At 43.6% G+C, this 24,537-nt stretch overlaps 1 protein-coding gene across 6 annotated transcripts in view; it reads left to right on the top strand.

The window, feature by feature from the left end:
• Lcp1 (lymphocyte cytosolic protein 1) overlaps positions 1 to 23,950 on the top strand; it is a 93,684-nt gene extending 69,734 nt beyond the window's left edge. For all 6 annotated transcript variants that reach the window (XM_052732737.1, XM_052732741.1, XM_052732736.1 and 3 more), the window contains 8 exons: positions 307 to 402; positions 2,520 to 2,715; positions 4,659 to 4,737; positions 5,259 to 5,373; positions 6,478 to 6,611; positions 16,074 to 16,197; positions 18,720 to 18,844; positions 22,332 to 23,950. In XM_052732737.1, coding sequence (XP_052588697.1) covers positions 307 to 402; positions 2,520 to 2,715; positions 4,659 to 4,737; positions 5,259 to 5,373; positions 6,478 to 6,611; positions 16,074 to 16,197; positions 18,720 to 18,844; positions 22,332 to 22,464 — 1,002 coding nt within the window. In that variant the 3' untranslated portion in view covers positions 22,465 to 23,950. The remainder of the gene's footprint in view (positions 1 to 306; positions 403 to 2,519; positions 2,716 to 4,658; positions 4,738 to 5,258; positions 5,374 to 6,477; positions 6,612 to 16,073; positions 16,198 to 18,719; positions 18,845 to 22,331) is intronic.
• The last annotated feature ends 587 nt before the right edge of the window (positions 23,951 to 24,537 follow it).

Raw genomic sequence — 24,537 nt, 5'->3', positions numbered from 1 at the left:
ACAATTTAATTCATGTAAATAAGTTGTTTCTCTCCCCCTGAGGACAACAAAACCTTTGTGTTGCCTTTTATGTTGGTCCTGTTTTTTTTTTTAAATTGTTAAACTCCTTTAAAGAGAAAGCAAATACAATATGCAACTCAACAAAGTGGACTTTCTCGTGAGTGAATGTTTCTAGCTTAGTTAATTGCTGTATTCCTGAATGACAGGAATAGGAAATACATTGTTTGTTTGTAGGAGATGACTGTCGTGTTGAGTGTGCTATTAGCCCCACTGTTTTGAAATTGCAATCTCTTAACTTTTTCTCAGGACTCGAAAGCTTATTACCACCTGCTTGAGCAGGTGGCTCCAAAGGGAGACGAAGAAGGGATCCCCGCTGTTGTGATTGACATGTCAGGACTGAGGGTAAGGCTGCGCCCACTGTCTTCAGAGAACACCCTACTCTTGGTGTGGACTGTCCCTTTGTGCCACTTGACCCCCTGCTCTGCTTAAGCGCCTGTTAAGCTATTGAACACTGTCAGTAATTTTTGATAATAATTATGGCAACTGAATCTGGACATAAAACTCCAGGATAATGAAGTGCCATGTACCACACAGAGCACTTCTTTATATGCCCATCATTTCAAAGGCACAATAACACCAACCTGGGTCTAAATATTAAAATACCAGTTCATTTTTTTGATTCTCAATTGATACATAATAACTATTAATTTGTGGGCTATGACAACATGTGCTGTCTTAGTTAGATTTCTATTGGAGTGATAAGACACTGTGACAAAAAGTGACTTGGGGAGAAAAGGGTTTATTTGGCTGACACTTTCCAGTCACAGTCATTATAGAGGGAAGTCAGGACAGGAACTGCAGCAGAAGGCATGGAGGAATGCTGCTTGCTGGCTTGCTCAGCCTGTTTTCTTATGTTGTGGGGACATGCCCCCACCTTTTCCCCCAGGGCAATCTTGAGGAGTGAGGAATGAAAGATTTAGATGGAAGTATAGAGGGGAGAGAGACAGAAACACAGGGTAGCCTCGGGAGGGCCTGGATCCTAATCCACCGGCCCCTTCTGTGTCTTCTAAAGGCTTTTTAAAGCAATGCCAAGGGGTGGAGCAAAAGACCTCCCCCTAGCACAGCCAAGTGCAGACCCTTCCAAACACTGGTAACCATGCACACACGTGGTCAATGCATCCCCTTATGCAGCCCTGCTGGGTAAAGCAAGCCCAGATCTCACTAGGAAACCTCTGTGGGCTCCCACATTATAAGGTTATAGAACCACCTACCCAGGGGTGGCACTTTACCTAACGAGCTGGGCAAGTGCCTCATCAATCAGATCTAGAAAATGCTCTACAGATTTGCCTACAGGCTAATCTGATGGAGGCATTTTCTCAGTTGAGATTCCTCTTCTCAGGTGACTTAAGCTTGGGTCAAGCTAACAGAAAGCTGACCAGGACCTATGCCTTGGGTGATGATCCAATCAAAAGAAAATTCTTCAGGGGATTTTGTTGGTGGGGATGGTGGTGGTTTTTGTTGTTTTGTTTCCATTTGCTTGTGTTTCACAGTGCTTGGGAGAGAACCCTGGGCTCCATACACATAGGCAAGCTCACCACCCTTCAGTTTCGGTTTTCCCACCACTTCTGACCTTGATCCTCACACATGCCTTGTCTGTTAACATGACTCATCTGTCATTGGGACTAAAGCCAATGAGTTAATGTTGAAGTGAACTCATCTCTGAAGGAGAGAGGAAGTGAAAGCCAGCAAGAAGTGGTGGTCATGAAATGAACATGTTGCCTACTGAAGCAGTGGCCTAAGGAATAATTCTAATGTGAGGCTTTGCTTTGGGAACGTCAGTGATGCCATAGGCTTTACAAAGAGTGCATCATTGTCTGAGACACTTTAGTCTTGTTTTAAGAGTCTGATGACAAATGACTGGGAATTGTCCTCACTCACCTGAGCATGTGCTGCAGTCCTCAACTGGAAACGTGCCAAAGTCAAGTTTTTATGGTACATTTACCGATGATGGTATGGAGGCTACCCCTTACTTTGGGTTTTTTTTAACCAACCCAGTGTGGGAAAAGTAATTGTATGAATCAGATGTTCTTAATTTATGACTGTAAATGTCTTCTATGAATTAGAAATAGGAATATAAATTATTACTTAATAAATTTTTAGTAGAGCAAATTCTCATAAAGTCTGTGCAAAAAAAAAAAACTATAACAAAAGGATGCTTAACGACTGAAAATCATTTAGGTCAATGTAAATGATGTCAGATTTTCCTGACGTTCCTTTTAAAACGGCAACCAGCTGTTCATCTGAACTTGTTAAATGATGAAAGGATCTTGGTCTCAGTTATGGAACCTGTGACTTTGTGACTTGCATGCATGTGGTCTCTGTAATGGTGCGGTGTAGTTAGCTATCTACCTGTGTTAGGCGCTTGGCGCATTAATGAGAGCCGCCTTCTTCTTCACATCACGCATGCCCGACTGTGTGTGGATCCTCGACCCAGCCTCTTGACATCCTTTTCGTTGCAGGAGAAGGATGACATCCAGAGGGCTGAATGCATGCTGCAGCAGGCGGAGAGGCTGGGCTGCCGCCAGTTTGTCACGGCCACGGATGTTGTCCGAGGGAACCCCAAGTTGAACCTGGCTTTCATCGCCAATCTCTTTAACAAATACCCTGCCTTGCACAAACCAGAAAACCAGGACATTGACTGGGGGGCTCTTGAAGGTAACCATAATGTTAGCTGCTTAAGATACTCAAGAAAAAAAATGCTCACACTCTGCTTCAATGGCAATTCAAAATCAGCCCTGCAGCAAATGCAAACCCATCACATACATAAGCAGACCATCAACTTTCCAATATACAATGAGTGGAATGAATTAATCAAGCCAATTATAGCCAAACTACAATAATCAAATACAATTATATCACATCCATTATACACAGGCATCATCCATTATCAGAATTAACTGTTTTAGGAAAGACAGTATATTTAATTATTGAATGAGATAAATTGTAAGCTCCAAAATCCTAATGTATGTACTTAATGGACTGTGTTAATTCCTAGAGGCAAGCAATGGCCACCATTCGCCCTCTGAAGTGACATTTAACTTACACTAGGACACAGCTGCTCAAGTTTTCACTTCGGTTTTGTTCTCTAAGAGGTCATTAGGACACAGGAAAGTACTTGGAAGCAGAATCCTGACAGTCGTATTTTACAGATTAAAGCCCTAATATTGGACAAATGGCATGTAACTTTAGTCAGCTCAGCTTCCACCAGCTCATGATTGCAGAGATATTTATTGATTTTTTTAAAAAACATGAGCTAATATCTACATTGCTATACAAATAAAGTAAAAAATTAATATGAAATGAATGTCATTAACTCGAGGAAGTCCAGGTTATTTTTGTCTAAGTCCGTTTCAATGGCACTTTACTCTAGTTATCGACACGGGGTCCATATCCAACCCTGATGCTTTGGATAAGTCGTGGTTTTGGCATTTTTTGTCTCCTGATCTCAAATCTGCATCAAGCCAACTAGTCACCCATCCCTAGCTGCCACTTCGGCGCCTCAGTTTGGGTCTTTCCCAATAAAGCGCATACGAGGCAGAAGCAAATGCTTCTCCTCATCCCCATCACCTCCCCCTCCTGTCTCATCTGCCCCCCTTTAGTAATTCTCATTTCAATCCATCACCCCATTTTGTTTTGTTTTCATTTTGGTCACCAAAACTAATGGTCTTGAGCTTTACAAAGATATCTTCCTGCCCTTCACTCTTAATCTATCGTGTAAGTAACTACCAATAATTCTTCATTTGAAATGTCTTCTAGATTGTTTATTTTCCCTTTCTGCTCTTCTGGACTCATATTGTCTCATACACCAATTATCTTAATAGATCTCAGGGGCCTGTTCCTCCATTCATCAAACAGTTAAATGTGCCCCCCACACCAATACTAAACATGATCCCTTCTGCGTGTTTAATCTAAATGCATATCACCCTCCCGTAATTCTGCACACCGCTGCCAGGCACATCTGGCATAACTTTCATTATATCTCTGCCTTGCTCAAGAATTTATTACAGCAATCAGACAGAAGAACCCACAATGACTGGCACTGTAGAATATGTCAGTATAAATCTGCAGCTTTGCCGGCAGGGACTCCCAGGCCTAGTTGCAGCCTCTAGACCGTGTAGCTCTGTGGCTATGCTGCACAGATCCCTGCCACATTGCTTTCCAGTGTTCTGAGCAGAGAGCTTGTCTATTGCTCCCTCTGCTCATGTTTACACACTTAACTACTCTAACCTCTTACAGTCTTCCAAAATGCTCTACTGTCTCCCCATTCCTATTCAGCTTTTACTGACCCCAGAAAGTGAAGCTTCAACTCCACACTTCCAAATCTGGGCTATGTTGTTCTTTCCTAGAATGACAAATGTATCTGCCTCCTCCCTCTGTAGATACAACTGGCTCTATGGACCCTACTTGCTGATGCCAAATCCTGTTAGATGCTATAGAAATGCTTGTAGACATTATATGGGAAAAATTCAAATATCTGCCCTCCTGATAGTGTCTGTTCTATTCTGTACTTTCATCTGTAGTTCATCCACTGTAGATAAACTTGGATCATAAGCCAGACTTGTTCTAGGTCATGTATTAACCAGTCTTCACTAACCTAGGTGAGACGAGGGAAGAGCGAACGTTCAGGAACTGGATGAACTCCTTGGGAATTAACCCTCGAGTCAATCATTTGTACAGGTAGGAAGAGTTTGGGACTAATCCTCGATATGTAGCACAGAGACCCGGAAAGAGCATGGGATCCCGCACACCGCACCACTATGACGTGTGTTTTCTTCTCAAATGGGTACCTTGATGGGACACAGGAGTGCCACAGTGACCTGCTCTGCTGAGAAACTCATTCCCACGTGTCCGTTATCACCACTGTGTTTAATACAAAAATTATACCTCAGCCAAGTGACAAGCTCGCTGCGTATCATAGGCCCGCCATCTCCTCAGGAGCAGGCAAAGCAGAGTGTGAAGTTTTCAGTCACATGTCGCCTCTGCTGTTGCTAAAGCCGTGTTTCTTTTCCTGCCTAAAGGCAGTTCACGTCCATGGAATGGGACACAGTCACCGGGAGAGTAAACCTATTTCTCCAAATCACAATTTCTACTTCTTTAAAGATGGATCTCCTCCTACCAAGCTTCCAGGGTTTGGGGGATTGTTGCGGGAACCAGGCGCCTCACGTTCTCTGAGAATTCTTTGTGTTTGTCTTGTTCAGTGACTTATCGGATGCCCTGGTCATCTTCCAGCTCTATGAAAAGATCAAAGTCCCTGTTGACTGGAACAGAGTAAACAAACCTCCATACCCCAAGCTGGGGGGCAATATGAAAAAGGTAAACAATGATTTTTCTGATGGGCCACGAGACAGGCAGTGAGTGGCATTAGCCTGCAAAAGCTCTTTGTGAATACTCTACCAGGTAGCCAAGCATTGTTGAGTGTTTAGCAGGGATTAAATAATAGTGCAGCAATCAGAGACCCTATGACTACTTCCATTACAATGAACCTGTCAAATGCAGTTGATTACTTATTTATAATTCTGAATGTCTCTACACATTATCATGACAATTTTCCAATTAAGGTAGTTAGAGAAAGCAAAGCTACAGGGTCTCTCTCGTTTTCCCCCCCCAGCAAGATCTTCATTCTAATTTTCTAAAGAATTGGAGCTTTGTACTCACAGCTTGGCTGCTACAGTTTGTCCCTTGTCAACATGATGGGAACATTGTTCTGTAACAACAGGGTTGACACTGTCACTTCTCACCACTCCTCATCGCTGTGATTCTCTTTACATTTATTTAGTGTGTGTGTGTGTGTGTGTGTGTGTGTGTGTGTGTGTGTGTGTGTGTATACATGCATGCTACAGCACGCATGCGGAGATGAGAGGAAAGTTGCAGGAATCAGTTCTCTCGTTCTACTATGTGGTTCCAAGAATTGAACTTGGGTGGTCAGACTTAGCGGCAAGTTCTTTTCCCCGCTGACCCATCTCACTTGCCTTCCGTGATCCTTAACAATCTACGAGTAGTCACTGGAAGGTCTGCCCTCCATGTCTAAACATGATGTGTATGTAAGATGGAGAATATGAATTTTTCCTGTCCATCTGTCTCCAAAAACCCAACCATTTTAGCAATATCACAGACAGAGAACTGAGGATGGCTCACTATGTGATGTGAATACTCATGAAAATGCTCGTGATAATAAATTAGTTTTCTACTGGCACACCGGATACTTTTGGTGGAGTTGAGGAGTTATATTTACGGATGAAAGTCTCTGTAGTTAACATAGATCATAGTAGTGCAGAACCAAGCTGGTATTTGAGCTTTTGCAGCTCTGATGTTATTTGTTTTATTTTGTGTCTTTATTTTTTTTAATCGTTTCTCTGATATTTATCATAACCAAGATGATGCATGCCATAAGCTGTTTTCTTTCTGCCTCACTAACAGCTTGAGAACTGTAACTATGCAGTGGATCTGGGGAAGAATCAAGCTAAATTTTCCCTTGTTGGCATCGCAGGACAAGATCTCAATGAAGGAAACCGCACTCTCACATTGGCACTGGTGTGGCAGCTCATGAGGAGGTAGGGGGGATGCGTGAGATTTTAGTGAATGGGTCATTTATCTAGAAACGAAATAGGAAAGTTTCAGGAAAGTGGTGTAATTCAGTGAAACCATAACTCAAGTTCAATGCAGTAACTAAGGAAGGGCCTTTTGCTTTTCTGCTACTTTTTTTTTCTTTCATTTTTTTGGTTATTGTTGAGTTCTTATGAAAACCTACTGTTAGGTTCATTAGTATTTGAGATTATTGTTCCATCTGAATGACTCACACTTTTATCTTATTGCAGAGCGACCTCCCATGTGCCTGGTCATGTTCTTTGTTCTCAGTATGTTCTTCCTGACATTAATAGAGTCACCACACTTTCCTTTGGCGGCCATATCTTTTCCCATCCTTTTACTTTCAACTAATTTGTGTCAGTAACAGTGAATTACATTCCTATAGGTGTAAATCTCCACCTTAGATCTTTTTCTTATATCTGGAATCTTTCTAATCATAAAGGGATGTTGATAATGAAGTGCTTCAGTTTCTATATGCCAGAAACTGCCTTAGTTTCCTTGTTATTCTTAAAATATGCTTTCTTTGAGTGTACACTTCTATGTTAGCATACTCTTTTTTTTAGTACTTGAAAATGATGCTTGCTGTCTTCTTGCCTGTGTTATTAGCAGCAGCAAACCTATTGTGAGCCTCCTCTTTGCTCCCTGGAACGGAATATGCTAGTTTTTGCACAGGGCTCTTTTAAGATTTCTCTTTATCATCAGTTTGAAATAATTTGATTATGTACGTTGTGCAAAGTTGTTACTTATATTTGAGGATCCTTGAATTATTGGATGGTATTGCTTTAAACTTCACATCCAACTTTTAGTTTTTAATTTCCTTAATTATTTGTTCTGAATTCACTCCCACCCCTGTTTGGAAACCCTGAGTGCATGTATAATCATTTGAAGAGTCTCTGTATACTTATTTCCTTTATTTTTTGTTTCATTTTGGAAGATATAGGCCAATATATCTTTAAGTTAATCTGTCTTTTTCTCTTTCTGTGTGTACTGTCATGTTTCATTAACTCCATTTAGTATATATACATATATAGTTAAGTATATTTTTATCTATATATTATAGTGTCTACATCCGGAAGTGTTGAATCTTTTTTCTATTTCCAACCTCGCGTCTTCGGCTTGCCCTCTTGAGCATGTGGATGCAGTTGTAATGGCTTCTCGTCTGGTCTGTTTATACTAATTCACTTTTATCTTCAATACAAGCCATATTTTCTTATTTCCTTGCATGTTGCTTATTTTTCTGATCACATTCCAAACACTGTAAGGTTTACCTTGCTCAGTACTGGGTATTTCTCCATCCCTCACTAATTTGTCACTTTTGTTCTGGGGTGGAGTGAGGTTAAATCCAGTTTCAACCTCTTGAGGCATGCTTTATGCTTCCTCCTCCATAGCCCGTTTGCTGCTTAGTAACAAGGCACTAAATGAGCATCTTAGCTGATGACTGTGTATTAGGGTTTCTTTCCTATTCAGCTGGTGGGGACCAAATCATTTCATGCCCCATGTGAGCTTCAAGGGCTGTTCAAGCTGTTCTTTCTCCAGCCTCACATGCATGCCCTGGGCAAAATTCAGCTGGAATTTGAAGGCGCCCTCTGAGCACCTCTAGGGCTTTCTTTCTCAACCATATTTTCCTCTTCATGCAAATACTCTCAAGTCTAAAACTCTGCACTGCAAATTCTGGGCTCCTTAGTTTCCTTGAGTTCTAACCCCCTTACTCAGTGTATGGTGATATCAGTTCTGTTTGGATTTTCTCTCAGTGTGCAGCTTGGAGACCTCTCTGTGACAGGCAGTCTCAGGGCTTCCTCCCTCCCTTGATTTCCTTTCAGAGGCCACTATCCTGTCCTTCATTTGTCCGAGTCTGAACAGCATTGTGTACTAGGTACTTACGACTGGTCCCTTCCACCTCATCATGTCCCACTAATAAAGAACTTTAAAGTTTATCTCTATGAAAGCTCTTTAGTGGAGAACTTTAGATAAGTCTGGGAGCCAGATGTAAACTTCATTAATGAATAGCTACCTAGTGATGTTAGTTAGGTAACAATAGTACAAATAGGAAATTGATTAAATAAAAATAAGTTTGTTTCTCTTAGAATATTGCATTCTTCCCCTCTCTACTGATAGCTCTTACCAGGCCGAATCTTATGTCCCTAATGGAGATCCTGTATCAGTGTGACATAATTTATTTTGTACCTTCAGGGGAGCCCTAGAAATCACGTGTCAGGTTATATTCTGTCTAACAGGGTCATGACGAAGACAGGGTGATTGTGTCCCTCCGCCCCAGCTTTAGTCTCGCATCTGCAGAGACCTGGTTTTCCTGATTGGTTCTTGATGAAATTGTGCTAATGTTCCCACTTGCTTAGGAATAATCAGCAGTGATCATGGTGTACTTCAGTCCCTGACTCGAATTGCCTTTTCCCATTCCCCAAATCGGGGTCTTCTAACTGACGGGAGGCAGGTGTTGTAATGGGTGATCTCATAATGTGTGAGGAGCTCCGCCGCTGAAGAAATTTGAACTCTGCTTTACTGTATGTCACATGCAGGCATTCTCTTAGTTCCTTGTTCATTGCTGTGATGAAAACAGCCTGACATAAGCAACTCAAGGGGAACAGGGTTTATTTTGGCTTGGAGTTCTAGAGGGATACAGCCTGTCGTGGTGAAGACAGGTAGGGGAGATATGACGGTAGTACCAGCAAGTTAGTTGGTCATATGTGTCCAAATTCAGGAAGCAGAGTTGAACAGGAACTGCAGTCAGACTGTAAAGCCCCAAGGCCCGTCCCCAGTCACTTCCTCCACCTCCCAAAAGTTCCACAACCTCCCCAAACAGCACCACCATCTGGGACCAAGTGTTCAAACTTGGCGTGAGCCCATGGGGGACATTTGACATTGAAATCACAATAGATGTGTCTAATCCTTGACATCATGACACAACACTGCCATCCTTAAAGTTTATGCTCAAGAACCACCATGCAGTTGTATTACCAACAAAACTTCAAAAACATCTCTAATGGTTTAAGTGGGTTTGTGGATTTTTGTCTTGGGACAATTTGTGGTTGTCGTCAGTCACATGGGGTCCACAGGCCATGGGTTGGACACTCTTGACTGAAAGTTCCCAAGTGCTCATCTCACCAATATATAGTTCCATGAACTATTTCTCAATGAGCCTCACTGTCTTTCATATATTTGGTGGGGGTGGGGGTGAGCAGGGCACTGATGGCTTTAAAGCAAGTCCTTTTCATTGTTATAACTATTTTCTCAAGAGTTACAATATAGGATAATATTGATATGCTCTAATTATGATAAGAAAACTTAAGCAAACCCTATTCTGTTACAAATTTTGTACTATCTAAAATCCACCCTATATTGTGATATTTGTTCTGTAAGTGTTATTCGTGGTCAGGACTGGTCTGGATGTTTCCACGCTCTTGGCGTCTTACTCACAGAATTGACAGAAAGGCTCACACAGATTGCTAATGTAGCAAGGAAACTTATTAAAAAATGGACAATACTCCAGATTAGAAAGAGCTATGCTGCCGGGAGTGACAGCAGGCTGAGAGAGACAGAGAGTGCGCTATTTGGGGCTTCCTTTTGGGGGCACAGGAGGAAGAGTTTGGTTACTAGGGGCATAGTTTGAATAGTTCTCTATTTTGATTGACAGATTTAATTTATATAAGGTTTGTATTTGTTTTTTACTGCACATACTATGCCCCTTCGGATATGCATCTTATTTTAATCATATGCATACCCAGCCATGCATAGGCATAAGAAGGCAAATAGGAGATCCTCCCTAGAAGTTCACTTAAGGACACAGTTTTCCTTTTTGCAGGTATCCAATACCCAGATCCAATCGAGGCCACATTGTCTTACATAATGGAGTATGAGTGAAAAGACTTATCTATGCTTAACCATCAAAGGAAGGGGAAATTTATTTTATCCATTGTTCAGAGAGGGGTGTGCACTCAGCTCAGTACAGGTGGGGTCCTGGATCACTAACAGATTGCTAGCCACATTGTTTGGGGAGGAGTGTGAGTGTGTGTGTGTGTGTGTGTGTGTGTGTGTGTGTGTGTGTGTGTGTGTAGTACGCACAGGTAAGGGTCTCAGGCTGCCAAGTGCATTATTAGGAGAGGGTTATGTTCATAGCCCAGACCAAGCGGTGCTCCGGGTTGCTAAATTACTCTCTGTGCTCACCTGCTTTGGAAGTTTCGCTCACATGTGGCCTTTCTGTAGGGCTGGTATACATATGAGGTCAGGCCTTTCTGCTGCTGCAGCTGACTTCGCCCAGATGATCAGTGACAGCTCTCACAAACGTTTGTTACACAAGATTTCTGCATGCAAGAAGTGGACAGAGCAATACGTTACTGCGGAAGGAGGGAAGACGATGGGTGGTTCTGTAAATAGGACCAGCAGGAATTTGTTTTTGCTTTGTTTTCCTTCCCTTTTCCCTCAGCCTGCCACCTAGTAACAGATCTGTTCCATTTGCATCCACTTCTAGGGAGAATTTATTTCACTTGGATTGCACAGATATGCTAATTTGGCCATTTATCAGGACAATAAATGGCATGTCATTTTCCCTCCAAAAACAAATGAGGGTTGTGCGCTTAAGCCTCCCTTTCCCCCTCCGGTAGCATGGAAATCATTCTAAGATTGGACAGCTGGCAAATAATGTATAAATTAGGAGACAAAAGCTAAAATCAAGTAAGCTGCCAGCAGGTGGCAATGATAGAGTGAGGCAAGAGAACAGGCTGTCTGTCAGGCAGGCGAGAAAGACCATTCCCTACCGCCACACAGGCTGTGGACGGTGACGGTGACGTTGGACTAGGTCCTCCACAACCAAAATGCCAAGCTTTGTCCCTGTTATCAAATGCTAAATAAACGGGAGTTGAGCGTGGGAAGGCAGGTGATCCAGAAGGGATATCATGTCTTCCCTGGCCTCTCATATCCACGCCACGTCTATCCTCTTTGGTTGAGTGAGGACCTGGCTGGACCTGGGGCTCACACTGCTATTTCATTTGGACACTTTATTTTTTTTTTTTAGCCCAGTGTGTTTTGCAAGCACCAGCCACATTGAGCTCTTGTCAGCAAGGTTCTAGCTAGAAGCACAGTCACCCCAAACTTGGGTGATATTAAGGGGTAATGACCTCTGAGGGGAAAAAAATCTAGGTAGGCACAGACTATTCATTGGTTTTATTAAAGAAAAATGTGTGTGTGTGTGTGTGTGTGTGTGTGTGTGTGTGTGTGTGTGTGTGTGTGTATCTGTGTGTAGACCTGAGTGCAAGTACCTTGTGGAGGCCAGAAGAGGGCGTTGGAGCCCATGTACCTGAAAGTGCAGAGATTATAAGCCTCCTCATGCGGCTGCTAGGAACCAAACCCAGGTCCTCTGCAAAAGCTGTGTGTGCTCTTATCCACGAGGCTGTCTCTCTGGCCCCTTGCTTCCCATTTTGAAGCTTGTCTCTGGAGGAGCAATTGTTTATTGCGCTGTCTGTTTGATGTGATTACAGCCCAAGTCTAGGCTTTCTTCCCATTGCCTTCCTCTCTACACTTAGGAATCTGTGTCTGAGTCCATTCAGCCTCCGCACCTCGCCAGAGGTGCAGTGAGACTGTTTTGTACTCATCAAAACTCTACCCCGCCATGAAGGGCTGTTCTTAAAACCATGCCAGAAGACACCTCAAAAATGCCCCACAGCCGTGTGAGGAGGGTCTCTGTTCACTGGTGGGTTTTTGTTTTAACAGACAGACCTTTGTGCAGAGGATGGCTTCTCCTCTGTAGTTCCCAAGGTCAAGAGAATGGAGGAACACTCAGCTTCTGCAGAGCTGGACTTTTGGCAAGGGGAAATGCACATCTGGAGTGAAGGGAGCAGCTGGGAAGGTTGTGTTTGGCTTGTTCCCTCAGCTTATTTATAGGAAAGACTTAATGAGGTAATTACTGACCCACCATTCCTTACTGAAATGTTCACTGGGCAGAAATTCATAAACATTGTCTTAATGTAAATAAATCAATGCATATACTAACTGCCAGAAAATAAGAGGCCTATTTCACTGTAACACACAATCTTTGTGAGCCTACAAAAGTCAGGATTGTTTTCAAGAAGTAACTTTTACTAGGAGTAATTTTTAAGTCCACCTTAGACTTAAATCCTGGGTGCTCATTATTTCCTAGCACTTTGGTCCTGTATTTTAGTCCAAACTAAATATCTCATTCATCTCCTTGCTTTCCTTTCACATATTTTACCCACCAGTCTATATTTTCATTTACTGGAGGCCCAGTGTGCACCAGGGACCCTGCTTATTCCTTGAAAAAAAAAATCATTGTCTTAGTTAGGGTTTCTGTTGCTGTGAAGAGACATCATGACCATGGCAACTCTTATAAGGAAACATTTAATTGGGGCTGGCTTACAGTTCAGAGATTTACTCCATTGTCATCATGGTGGGAAGCATGATGGTGTCTAGGCAGACATGGGGCTGGAGAGGAGCAAGAATTCTACAGCTGGATCGGCAGGCAGCAGGAAGAGAGCGACACTGGGCCTGGCTTGGGCTTCTGAAACCCTAAAACCCACCCCCAATGACACACTTCCTCCAGCAAGGCCACACCTTCCAGTCGCGCCACCCCCTATGAGCCTATGGGGGCCATTTTCATTCAAACCATCACAATCATGATGAACGGACATGGACCTGTCTCCATGGGACATGGTGGATGTTGTCTCCATCAAAAACTCTGAGAAAAAGGCTTTAATTGGGTGTAATAATTAATGTACAGCATGGCTTGGGGAAGGGGTGCTTGAGCTGGGAGGTGTTCAAAGGATTGGAAATATATGGGAGGCAAAGGACACCTGGCCAACAAGCATAGATGACTCCTTAAGCATGAGGATACAAGGTGTGAGTTGGAGAGGTACCAATGATTCTGTTTAGTTTTGTGTGTGTGTGTGTGTGTGTGTGTGTGTGTGTGTGTGTGTGTGTGTGTGTGGTGTGTCATGGGGTGTGAGGTAGTGGTGAGAGTGGGCTGAGTGTGGGTATAGGTTGGGGTGGAGAGCTGATCTGGGAAAGGAATGGAAGGCACGACTGGGAGGGGGGGCATCTAACTACCAGTTCAATGAATGTGATATATATTTTTTTAAACAAAGAAAAGCTTTCAGAATGGCTGGAGTGTGTTGGCTTGTTGGGTAAAGCAGTCTCCATGAAGTCACGAGGACCTGAGTTTGGATCCCTATCGCCTGTATAAAAGCTGAGCATAGATACATGTGTCTGTAGAATTACTACTGTTGGGGTTGAGACAGGGGGATGTTTGGATCTCAATAACTAGTCAGTCTAGTTAGGTAGGTAAATTCCCAGTTCAGTAGATGGGACTTCGTGTCAACCTTTGGTCTTCATGTGCATGCAACTGAACATGTTTACACACACACACACACACACACACACACACACACACACACACACACACAAATGCAACTGGAATCCTATTAAAAAATAAAATAGGGGCTGGAGAGATGGCTCAGTACTTAAAGAGTACTTGCTCTTCTTGCAGAGGACCCAGGTTTGGTTCTCTGTACCCACATGGTTCATAACCATCCATAACTCCAGTTCTAGGGCCCTCAACTCCCTTTTCTGATCTCCACAGGCACCAGGTATGCATATAGTGCACATACATACACACATACATACATACATACATACAGTCAAACATTCATACACATAAAATAAATAAATCTAATTTTGTTTTCATCTAAAAAGATTTTAAATGATAAACACTTCAAAGTCCATTTCTCCCTTTTTCATTGATGGGAGCTGTTTTAACCCAGAGCAATCCAGGCATCACTCTAATTCCAGGGTTTAAACTTGAAATCCCTGTGGACATTTGTGTGAGTGTTGTGCTTTGTGTAGACTGGGTAACCAGAGCAAGATGAAGGATGGATTACATAAGCAGAGTCCAAGGCACCTGAGTGGATGGTGCCCTCATTCAGTCAGGGCCTCTGAGTGAGAGTCAATCACCAGCTTCCTGAGTTTCAGTTTGAGAAGATGTCTTTCATGGGTAATAGGACCCACTCCTGCTCACTTGAACCATGACGCAAGTCTTCCTGTGGCTCACCTGCTCGGTTTTCCTCCAGTCCAGGAGGAAGCAGGTTATTTATTCCTTGCCAAGAGAATTTTAAGGACCTGCTGGATCTTATAACAAATGTTCTCCCTGTAAAAACACCAATGCTGAAACCGCCGTAGACCGAAGGATTCTGACCCTCAAGCTGAGGTCATCTTTGTTACTGTAGTCCCAACGGCTTACCAATATTTCCCCTTTAGTCTGGTCGCTGCTGGAACTTTCCCAACACTTCAAATTTAAAGATGTTGACTTTTAACTTCAAAAATGTTATTTATTACATTTGGGGAGGCAGTGTGGGTGTGAGCAGTGCGTTTGCAGGTGTTGGTGTATGTGTGCGTGCTACAGCTCCAGTGTAGAGGACAGAGGACAACTCCGTGGGTCTGTTCTCTCCTTCCTCCTCTACATGAATTCTGGAGATCTAACTCTCATTCTCTGGCCTGTGTGGCAATCACTTTTACCTGCTGAGCAGTCTCACTGGCCCTTGCTCGTTCATGTGTGTGGTCCCTTTAAGAATGACGTTGCAGGTTAGAGGAGCCCTGTGCTCAGTTCTCCTTCTCACACATCTCTACTCTCCTGCTTGCTCTTCTTTCCCAGGGCAATGGCAGCAGGTACAAGGAAGCATTTGCCCTGTAGTTCACTATAAAAACTGTATGCTTGTGTGTTAAGTTAGTCTAGTTAAGTTAAACTCTTCATGCATATGTGTGTGTTTTACGAAGCTTCTGCAGTCATAGGTTTCCATGGGACTTTTTTTTCCAAAGGTCTTTATCTTTAATTATTCTTCCCCATATTCCCTCTATTCTGATCTCTCATCATCCTTCCCATTAAATTTTTCCTGTACCATCATTCCCTCTTTAACTCTTTATAGCAAGCACTGTGTCCTATCTCCCTTCACGTGAAATCATCCCTGGCAGCCCATTACTAATTCCCTGACCTCTGTGTGTATTCCAAATGGAACACACATTGTCTGAAGATTCAAGGCTGGTATCCACAAATGAGAGAAAATAGATGTTTGTCTTTCTTGGCCTGGGTTACCTCACTCAGAATGATTGTTTCCATTTACCTTGGAATTTCATGATTCGTTTTACTTAACAGCCAAATAGCATTCCATTGTATAAGTGCAGCACATTTTCATTAGCCATTTATCAGCTGAAGGACTTCTGGGCTGTTTCCATTCCCTCGCTGTTGTGAATACAGCAGCAGTGAACACAGGATGAGCCACAGGGACTAGTGTTATTAAACACTCTCTTCCCTCTCTGGTATAATAGTGTTCAGACTCCCTTCCAGGATGTGCCTAGAAAGAGAAGAACGTCTTAGCTACTTTTCGGCAAAAGTCACTCTTGATTTCATCCAGGTACACACTGAATATGCTGGAAGATATTGGTGGTGGACAGAAGGTCAATGATGACATTATTGTCAACTGGGTGAATGACACGTTGAAGGAGGCACAGAAAAGCTCATCCATCTCTAGCTTCAAGGTAAAGTTTTCAGCTTCTGTTCTCCCGCATGTTCTCATTACCTGCTAAGTGACCGTCAGTGCTACACACTTGATGATCCCTTTGGTTTTTCTTAAACGACCCATTTTTGTTTTAATGTTCATGGCCATTTCACTGGCAAATTTCTCATCACTTTTCCTTTGACGGTTAATTTAAAAAAACCTATTTTTTATGCACCTCATTTTAAGCTTTGTTCTTTTGAAGTGGTATAAAACACAGTAATACATTTTTCAAAATGTGCACACTTCTCCAGTTTAGAGTTTTTTACATTGTAATGGTGATGTGCAAAATGCCAAAAGGTATCTTGTGTGCTATTTGGGGGAGAAATATGTACTTCGTCCCAATCCTATTTTTATTAATAATATCATTATATATTATGAGATTTATTAACTTGGTGGTCTGTTAGCGAGAGTCTTTCTCAAGGACCCAGTCACTTGATCCATTTTGCAATTATGTCCATACATTGTAACTTTGGTGTTCTAATTTAAAGGCCAGGATTTGTGGGGAGGGACGCCCTCACACCTTGCAGGAAGGAGAAGAGAAATCAGAGTCTCTTCTGGCCCAGAAGGGCAAAGGCAGAGTCAGGTAGGGCAAGAGCTCCATCTGCTGTGAGTTTATCCTGGATGAGTTCCACCCCACTTCCAGCCTCCCCCTCTGCCTGGGTCGCTGAGCACAGATAGGCATAGAGGCTGAAGTGAGTAGATCTTCCCTGAGAGAGATTTGGAAGGGCAGTGGGGAAGAGTCAAAGGCATCTCAGATACTGCTGCATTCTAGTCCCAGGGGCTCCTGTCTCTGAGCTTGTCTTTGCTACTTTCCTTATTTTATAGGTAAGGAAACCAAAGCCTGGGAAAGTTTTGGGGTCACAGCAGGTGCTGTTCTCTAAGTGAGGGGAAAGCCTTTCCCTGGGGCAGCACAGCCATGGGTCACTTAACCACAGTGATGAACTGGCCAGTCGCAGGTGCTTCTCCTGGGACAGCAGCTGCTGCCCCAGGCACTAATGCCATAGTGATGTCCTGGGTGTCCTTGTGGAGACAAGGATTGATAAGCCACGCTGACACTCACTCTTGTGCTTGACGATTCTCTTATTCCACAAGTCATTCTGGTCTAATTTTCTCTACCTTTCTTCTCCCTAAGTCATTACAGCACTGATTAAAAAGGGCCACGTGGTGATACGAAAGGCAATGTCAGATTAGCATCGCCCCTTTTCAATGAGACGTTAAAAATGAGTACAGCTCATTCTTGATTAAACACTTTGGAAATAAACCCATTCTCTTGTCATCTACAAGATGCCTACTGTCCTCACCTGTTGTCAACTCCACACCCAGGGCAGAATGCAGGGAGGAGGAAGGTGGTGCATCTCCATTTTGCTTGAGTGGTGCTTTGTCACCAAAACATCCTGCGGAGGTAGCAATGGATGCTAATGGATGCTAATGGACGCTAGTGGACGAAATGAGTGTGAATCCATCTTTGTTTTTAGCTGCAGTGGTTTTTTTATCAACCAAGAGGAAATATTAAAATAGACTCATTCTCTTATTACAAATGATCGTTTTACCTGTATAGGAAAATTGGGCAGGAGAACTGGTATCTCTTACGAGCCTTAGAATTTATTCTGACTCACACCTCCCAAGCATGCACTGCTCGGACTGTGCATGCTTAGACAGTGACATGGGCACACTCCTCCTGCCCAGGACATGACTCAAGGATGCAGCACACAGGCAGAGTTCTGTGCATCCACATCTGAGAAGCATTCTCAGCACTAGATGAGAACATCCAAACGTTTACAAATGTCCAGGATGCTAAGTCGGAAGTTTAGATTCAAACCCAAGCTCTACCAGTTCCTAGCAGCTCACTTAACCCCAGAATTTCCCTCTCTGTAAATGAAGGGTAATTGTGGAAACTGAAGGCCTAGGTCAGTGGTACTGACATGTGTGAGGTTCTCAGTTCAGATACCAGCACTGAACAAACTAACAAGATTAAATGTGAATATTAAACACCCAACACAAAAATGACCAGTCTGTAAAACTATACATTTGTTAGCTAGGTATAGCCACCCCACAATGTCTGTCTACTTCAGAGCACGATGAATACATACACTGCTGTGTCAATTACAAAATGAGCTTCAAAAGTTTCAGCTTTAAAAAAAAAAAAGGAAGACAAAAGAATAGATGCCTATGCCTGAGGCTTGTGGTGACAAGGCAAGGCTGGGGAAAGTGTGTTTATTACTGTCCCTGCGTTTAATCACACTGTTGCTGTCTCCATGGAAACCTTGAGTTTTCCATGGTCCTCAGAGAAAGAACATCTAAGTCTACCTGTATCTTCACCTGCCCTCTGCCACTCACTCTAGGATGCCCCTTACATAAAGCAGGGTTTTCCCGCCCGACATCTTTAGTCTCTTCTTTCTATGTCTATTCTATATTAAAGAAAAAAGGCCTACCCACTTCCCTTGAAGCAGACCGAAGTAACTCTAGGACATGTTGACAAGCCCTCCCTTTCTCTCCACTTAGGATCCAAAGATTAGCACCAGCCTCCCAGTTCTGGATCTCATTGACGCCATTCAACCAGGTTCCATAAACTATGACCTTCTAAAGACAGAAAACCTGGATGACGAAGAGAAACTCAATAATGCAAAGTATGTACATAAACTTGGGGATGGGAGACGGGGACACAGCTACCAACAGTGGCCGTGGAAGCTGATGCTGGTGCTTTCTGCAAATACTTTGTCTCTACTCTTCCGGATTTTTCCTCTCACAATTTATTGAGGTCTCATCATCAATTTAGGTGTGGTACGGTAGCAATTTAAGATTGCCTGTGTTAGAACAGAGCAAAACAAAACCTAGACGATTCTCATAAGTAATAAGCAAGGCAACAGTTAGAAATCTGGTTTCTTAATCCTAATCTGTAGATTTTAAAATAAAAGTTTGGCTGGGCGGCAGTGGTGCATGCCTTTAATCCCAGCATTCAGGAGGCAGAGCCAGGTAGATCTCTCTGAGTCCGAGGCCAGCATGGTCTACAGAGCGAGATCCAGGACAGGCACCAAAACTACACAGAGAAACCCTGTCTTGAAAAACCAAAAACAACAACAACAAAACCCTAAAGTTTGGTGTGGAAAGTAGGCAGGATCGAGTTCAGTATCAGGAATGTCCCCAGCAGAATCACTGTGCTTTATCTGTCCTGCCAAATGAACCTTCTATGATAGGAACCAGAGGGCTGCAGTCTCCAAATATGACCCATTGTATGCATCTTTAAATAAGGATTCATTGAGTCATAAGTCCATTAATTTACATAGGAGTATCTCTGCTCCAACAGCAGAGTTCAGAAGTTGCAGCAGAACGTGCAGCCCCTAAGGTAGTTACTGTCTGGGCATCACTTGATCTTAGATAAAAGGCTGACAAAATGGCACTGGATGGCCTCTTATAGAAAGTGTACCAACTGTTGCTCTACAGAGGTACCTTTCTTAGATGAATTCATGTTAACTCCCCAGGGATGCCATGATAAAGTGTCACCCTAACTGGGTGCTTTAAAACAACAGAAATGCATTCCTTCATAATCACAGAAACCAGAAATCAAGCTGACATCAGAGCTGGCTGATCCCAAGAGCTTTGGAGCAGACTCTCCCATGCTCTCTCCTGGCTTCTGCAATAGCCAGCAAACCCTTGAATTCATTGGCTTGTAAAGCATCATCCTAATCTGTGTGTCCACTCACGTGTGTGTGTGTGTGTGTGTGTGTGTGTGTGTGTGTGTGTGTGTGGGTGTGGTGTGTGTAGGTGTGTGTGTGTGTGTGTGTGTGAGACTTCATGTGGCTACCTTCCCGTCTGTGTCTTCTCCCTTATGAGGACACAGGCCACATTAGACTCATTACAGCATAACCTTATCTTGTGACATCTACAGCAACTGTATTTCCAAATAAAGTCACAGCTGGAGATTATGGGATTCAGGACTTCCTCATATCTTTCTTGGAAAAGGGACATAAATGAGTCCCTTTCAAATCTAGAATTCACAATACTCCTGCTTTAGAATCCCAGCAGTGCCCTTTCTCTGTGGTCAGCTTTGGAAATGGGGACGTGCACTTCCCGTACAATGATGCTCCGTACAGTCCACTGCAGAGAAGTTAGAGCTAAGCTGTGGTTACATAGATTGTGGTGGGGTATATAATAGGAAGTGCAAGGTCAGGGAGGGGCCAGGAAAGAGCTCTAGCTCTTTAAAGCAAATGACGTCTAAGCTGAGCTCATCAGCAAGGACAGATGGAGGAAATTCTAGATAGAAGAACACCATGAAAACAGAAAGAAAACAAAACAAACCAAAACCAAAACCCCCCACAAAGGCTTGAAACCAGGCCTAGGCACTGTGGTTCAGTTTAAGGGACTTGCCAAGGTCACACAATTTTTAAGCTGCACAGGTAAGAGTCAGAGTCTGACTTCAGAGACCAGGTTCCTGTGCATTGCCCTTTAAACATAAGACCCAAAATTCTTTAAAACTTGCTCAGGCTGGGGACAGAGTCAGCAGTAGAACATGCCCAAATATGCAGGAAGTCCTGGGTTGATTGCTAGCATTGAAAAACAAAACAAAAACCAACTAACCTCTTTTCATAGAGAAGAGTTTAAAGAGTTGGGGAGTCGAGTGTGTCTGCCTTACAGGCAGATATGGACATGGTGGCCTGGGCTCTAATCTCCCTGCCAGGTAGGCAAAGACAGACAGATCCATGGAGCTCATTGGCTGGTCATTCTAGTCAACATAGTGAGTTCCAGAACAGTGAGAGACACTATACCGAAAACTAAAATAAATAATAAAATAATCTAAAATAATGTGGACAGAGTCTGCCAAACAACAGCTTAAGTTGTCCTCTGGTTTACACACAAACACACACACACACACACACACACACACACCATGAAATGAAAGAAAAAAAGTCCACAGAAGGCTAAGAATGGTTATGTTTTTGAGACAAGATTGTGTCAGTGGTTTTGGTTTGGGTTGGGATTTTTGTTGGTTTTTTTATACTCACAGGTTTTCATGCAATGTTCTCTGTGTGTTTTACATTGGAAACATTAATTTTACTTGTTTAATAATTAACGTGGAGAAAGTTATTGACAGGTGGACAGGGAGGAGGAATGGGCAGTGCTCTTAAGTTAATTTGGTCACTAAAATAAGAAGACGTTCTTTTGGAGAGCAGGAGGGAGAGGTGGGGGGCCCTGGGTGGGTGGGGAGACTCTGAGGAGCTACAGTAAGAGGGTATGGCAAGTGGGGGGGACAATGGAGCTGCCAGCTAAGAGTGTGGGCTCACTGGAAAAGAGACGCAGCTAGCAGAGGTTATGTAATCTATCAGAACTCCGGAGCTCTAGTGCAGCTGTGATGACTTCATTTGAAAAGCAGAGCACAAAACTCTGACAATTCTAATAGCCGCACACTATAAATAAAAACATCTGTATACAGAACAAGAAATTATACACCCGGGTATTATGCATGACAAGATATTATACATGTAGTTTTCTTCTTACATTTCTGCAGTTGAAATACAGTCCGCGGAGTGCTCGCTCCTAGCAATTCTTACTTCATTCTTGGACGTTTTCTGCCACGCTCTGTACCCCAAGAGAATATTCTTTGCATGGGTCTTAAAAGTGGCGGGAGGGGGCCTGGAAGAACAGCTCAGTTGGAAATGTGCCTGCCACCCAAACACGGGATCTGCGTGGGCATGCCCAGCACCCATGCTAAAATCCACCGATGCTAGGGTGGAGGCGGGTGACTCCCTGGCACTTGCTGACCAGCCAGCCCAGCCAAATCAGTGAGTTCACTGATGTTCAGTGAAAGACCCTGTCTCAAAAAATAAAGACACTCGGTGTTGACCTCTGACCTCTAGATACATGAACACATAGGCATATGCATGCGTACATTTAAAAGGTAAAAGTTGGGAAAGCCTTCAAGGGCATGTTTCACCGTCATCATGTGACTGGAGAGCAGGGCTGAGGCTTTTGTGGGAGCCGATTGAGCCAAGCTTTGTCTGCCCCTGTGGGCAGATGGGGCGACCGGTCTCTGCCCTGAATGCGGATCCTGTGCCTATGCTCCCACAGGGTCCTCCTCACCCACAGCTGCTCAGGAGCTGCATCTGTTCTCTCTTGCAGGTATGCCATCTCTATGGCCCGAAAAATCGGAGCAAGAGTATATGCCCTTCCGGAAGACCTGGTGGAAGTGAACCCCAAAATGGTCATGACAGTGTTTGCCTGCCTCATGGGGAAAGGAATGAAGAGGGTGTAAGGCCCAGAAGAGCAAGCCAGAAGGGTGACAGAGCCAGCCCTGAGGGTCAGCACAGGGTGCTCCCGGGATACAGAGGACCATTCAGGCCACTCCAAAGTCCTGAACCTTAGAGACATTATATGAGATTCCAGAAAGTGCATATGTGTTCGGCCAAGTAGCTTCTACTGTCCTTAGCAATAGGTGCTTCTCTCTTTTATTTTTTTTCTTCAGAAGATCCACTCTCCTACAGATTTTTTTATTGTTTGAAATTCTACCAGAAAAAGAAAAATTTAAAAAGAAGCTGTTTGCAGACGTCCTCCCTGCCCTCCCTGCTTCCACTGGTAGTCAAGGATAAAACTACAGTGTTCCTAACTCTTACTTGATCTTTCAAACCCGTTTTATCTAGCTGCTTTTTTCCCTGTTCAGAGTGAGGACCTGGAGGGGATCATCAAACCTGCCTTAATTAAAGCCCTTTTTCGGTCACAGCCTCCCCTTGCAGCCCCTCTCTCAGCCTGTGAGCTTGCTCCAGTCCCCCCAGAACCGCACCTGCTCTGTGGTCCCCTTTCTTGCCATCTTGGTCTCTAAAACCACTGGAGCACCTGACCAGCCAGTCAATCTCCGGCATCCCAAGAGTCCCTGGAAGCCCGCAAACCTGGGGGTTCAAGGAAAGTGTGATAAAGATGAAAACTACTAAGGGCAGGTATGGAGGGATCATGAAGCATCCACCCTTCTGGGTGCTGCATCTCCACACATTTATCCCTCCTTGTTAGATATCTGCTTGTTGTGGTGTTGGCAAAATGTCTGGGGACAATCGGAAGCAATCCTGCTCAGCTTCATTTGCTTTTAGACGTCAGCCTATTTGGTTGCTGCCAGGCCATATTACCAATTCTCACTTAGTTGGGACTACAAAAGCGTTTTGCTACCCTAAAGTTCCCGAGGGGGCCAATATGTGCCAATAATACATGTCCCTGCCTCACCCACATGCTTGCGCAGGCACATACACACACGTAGCTGGATGTCAAGAGTAGAATGCTTCCTAGGAACTGCCTGGATTCCAAAGCAAACAAACGACAGTATGGACTTGGATAGATCCACTAGATAAGCAATTTCCATGAAAACTTACCAAAAGCTAAAAAGCCACAGAGCATTATGAACCAAGGCTAAACTCCCTCTGTATTAGTGACAGACTTATTCCCAAGGTATCTTCTTAGGGATGGCAGGATGTAACGGGACTTCATCATCTTCCAAAGCAATGAAAATGCAGGACTGTGGCTTCAATCCTTGGCAGTGGGCTCAGGAAGCCAATAAACGACTCTTTCCAGCTCCCACCCCATATCCCTGCTGCATCTGAACGCAAGTGTTTGGCTGTGACCTTAGTCTGAACTTCATGTCGCCTCAGATGATGTTTCCCCATCTGCTTCCATGAAGGAAGGGTGTTATTGCCTTAATGGAAAAATGAAGATAAATCATGTTAACAATCGTTCCAAATAAAATGTTCCCAATTCTGGCTGTTTCTGGATATGTTAAAAGTTGCTTGTCCCTCACAAGCCCAGAGGGCTTGATGTCTGTGAGAAATGTTTAAGAGCTGAGGAAGGTATCCATACAAGAAATAGTCATTGTACTCAACTTACTGTCAAACACAGACAGAAAACTCTGGGTGTGTGCTAAGTGATATAAGGAGGAGACAAATTCCAACTGAAAACTGGGGTATACATTGCCATTAGTTACATGGAGGAAGTTGAAACAAGAATTATTCAAAACCCTTTGAACCTGATCATGAAGATCAGGCCTGGAGTTGGTGAAATGACTTCTGGGTTTGAGTCAGTAACATCTGGTGCCTCCTCTCCCTCTAGACTAGGTCTCACTTAGGCAGAGAGTGTGTGCTTACGGGGGAGTGTGAAGAGAGTCTACAGAAGCCAGCTCCTTCTAGGCTGGACTGCTGAGACAACAGAAATTTGCCATCTAAGTGGCATGGCTCTACCTTGAGCCAAAAAAAAAAAAAAAAAGCCACACTGCTATACCGTGGCTAGGAAACTGATCTTTTGCATCTGTGTGTACCTAGCCTTCCCAGTGGCTTATGTAAAAGTGGCTGTT

The sequence above is a fragment of the Peromyscus californicus genome, unplaced genomic scaffold (assembly GCF_007827085.1).
Source record: "Peromyscus californicus insignis strain IS unplaced genomic scaffold, ASM782708v3 Scaffold_12__1_contigs__length_115047231, whole genome shotgun sequence".
Classification (NCBI taxonomy): Eukaryota; Metazoa; Chordata; class Mammalia; order Rodentia; family Cricetidae; genus Peromyscus; species Peromyscus californicus.
This window is presented reverse-complemented; position numbering and strand designations above follow the sequence as displayed.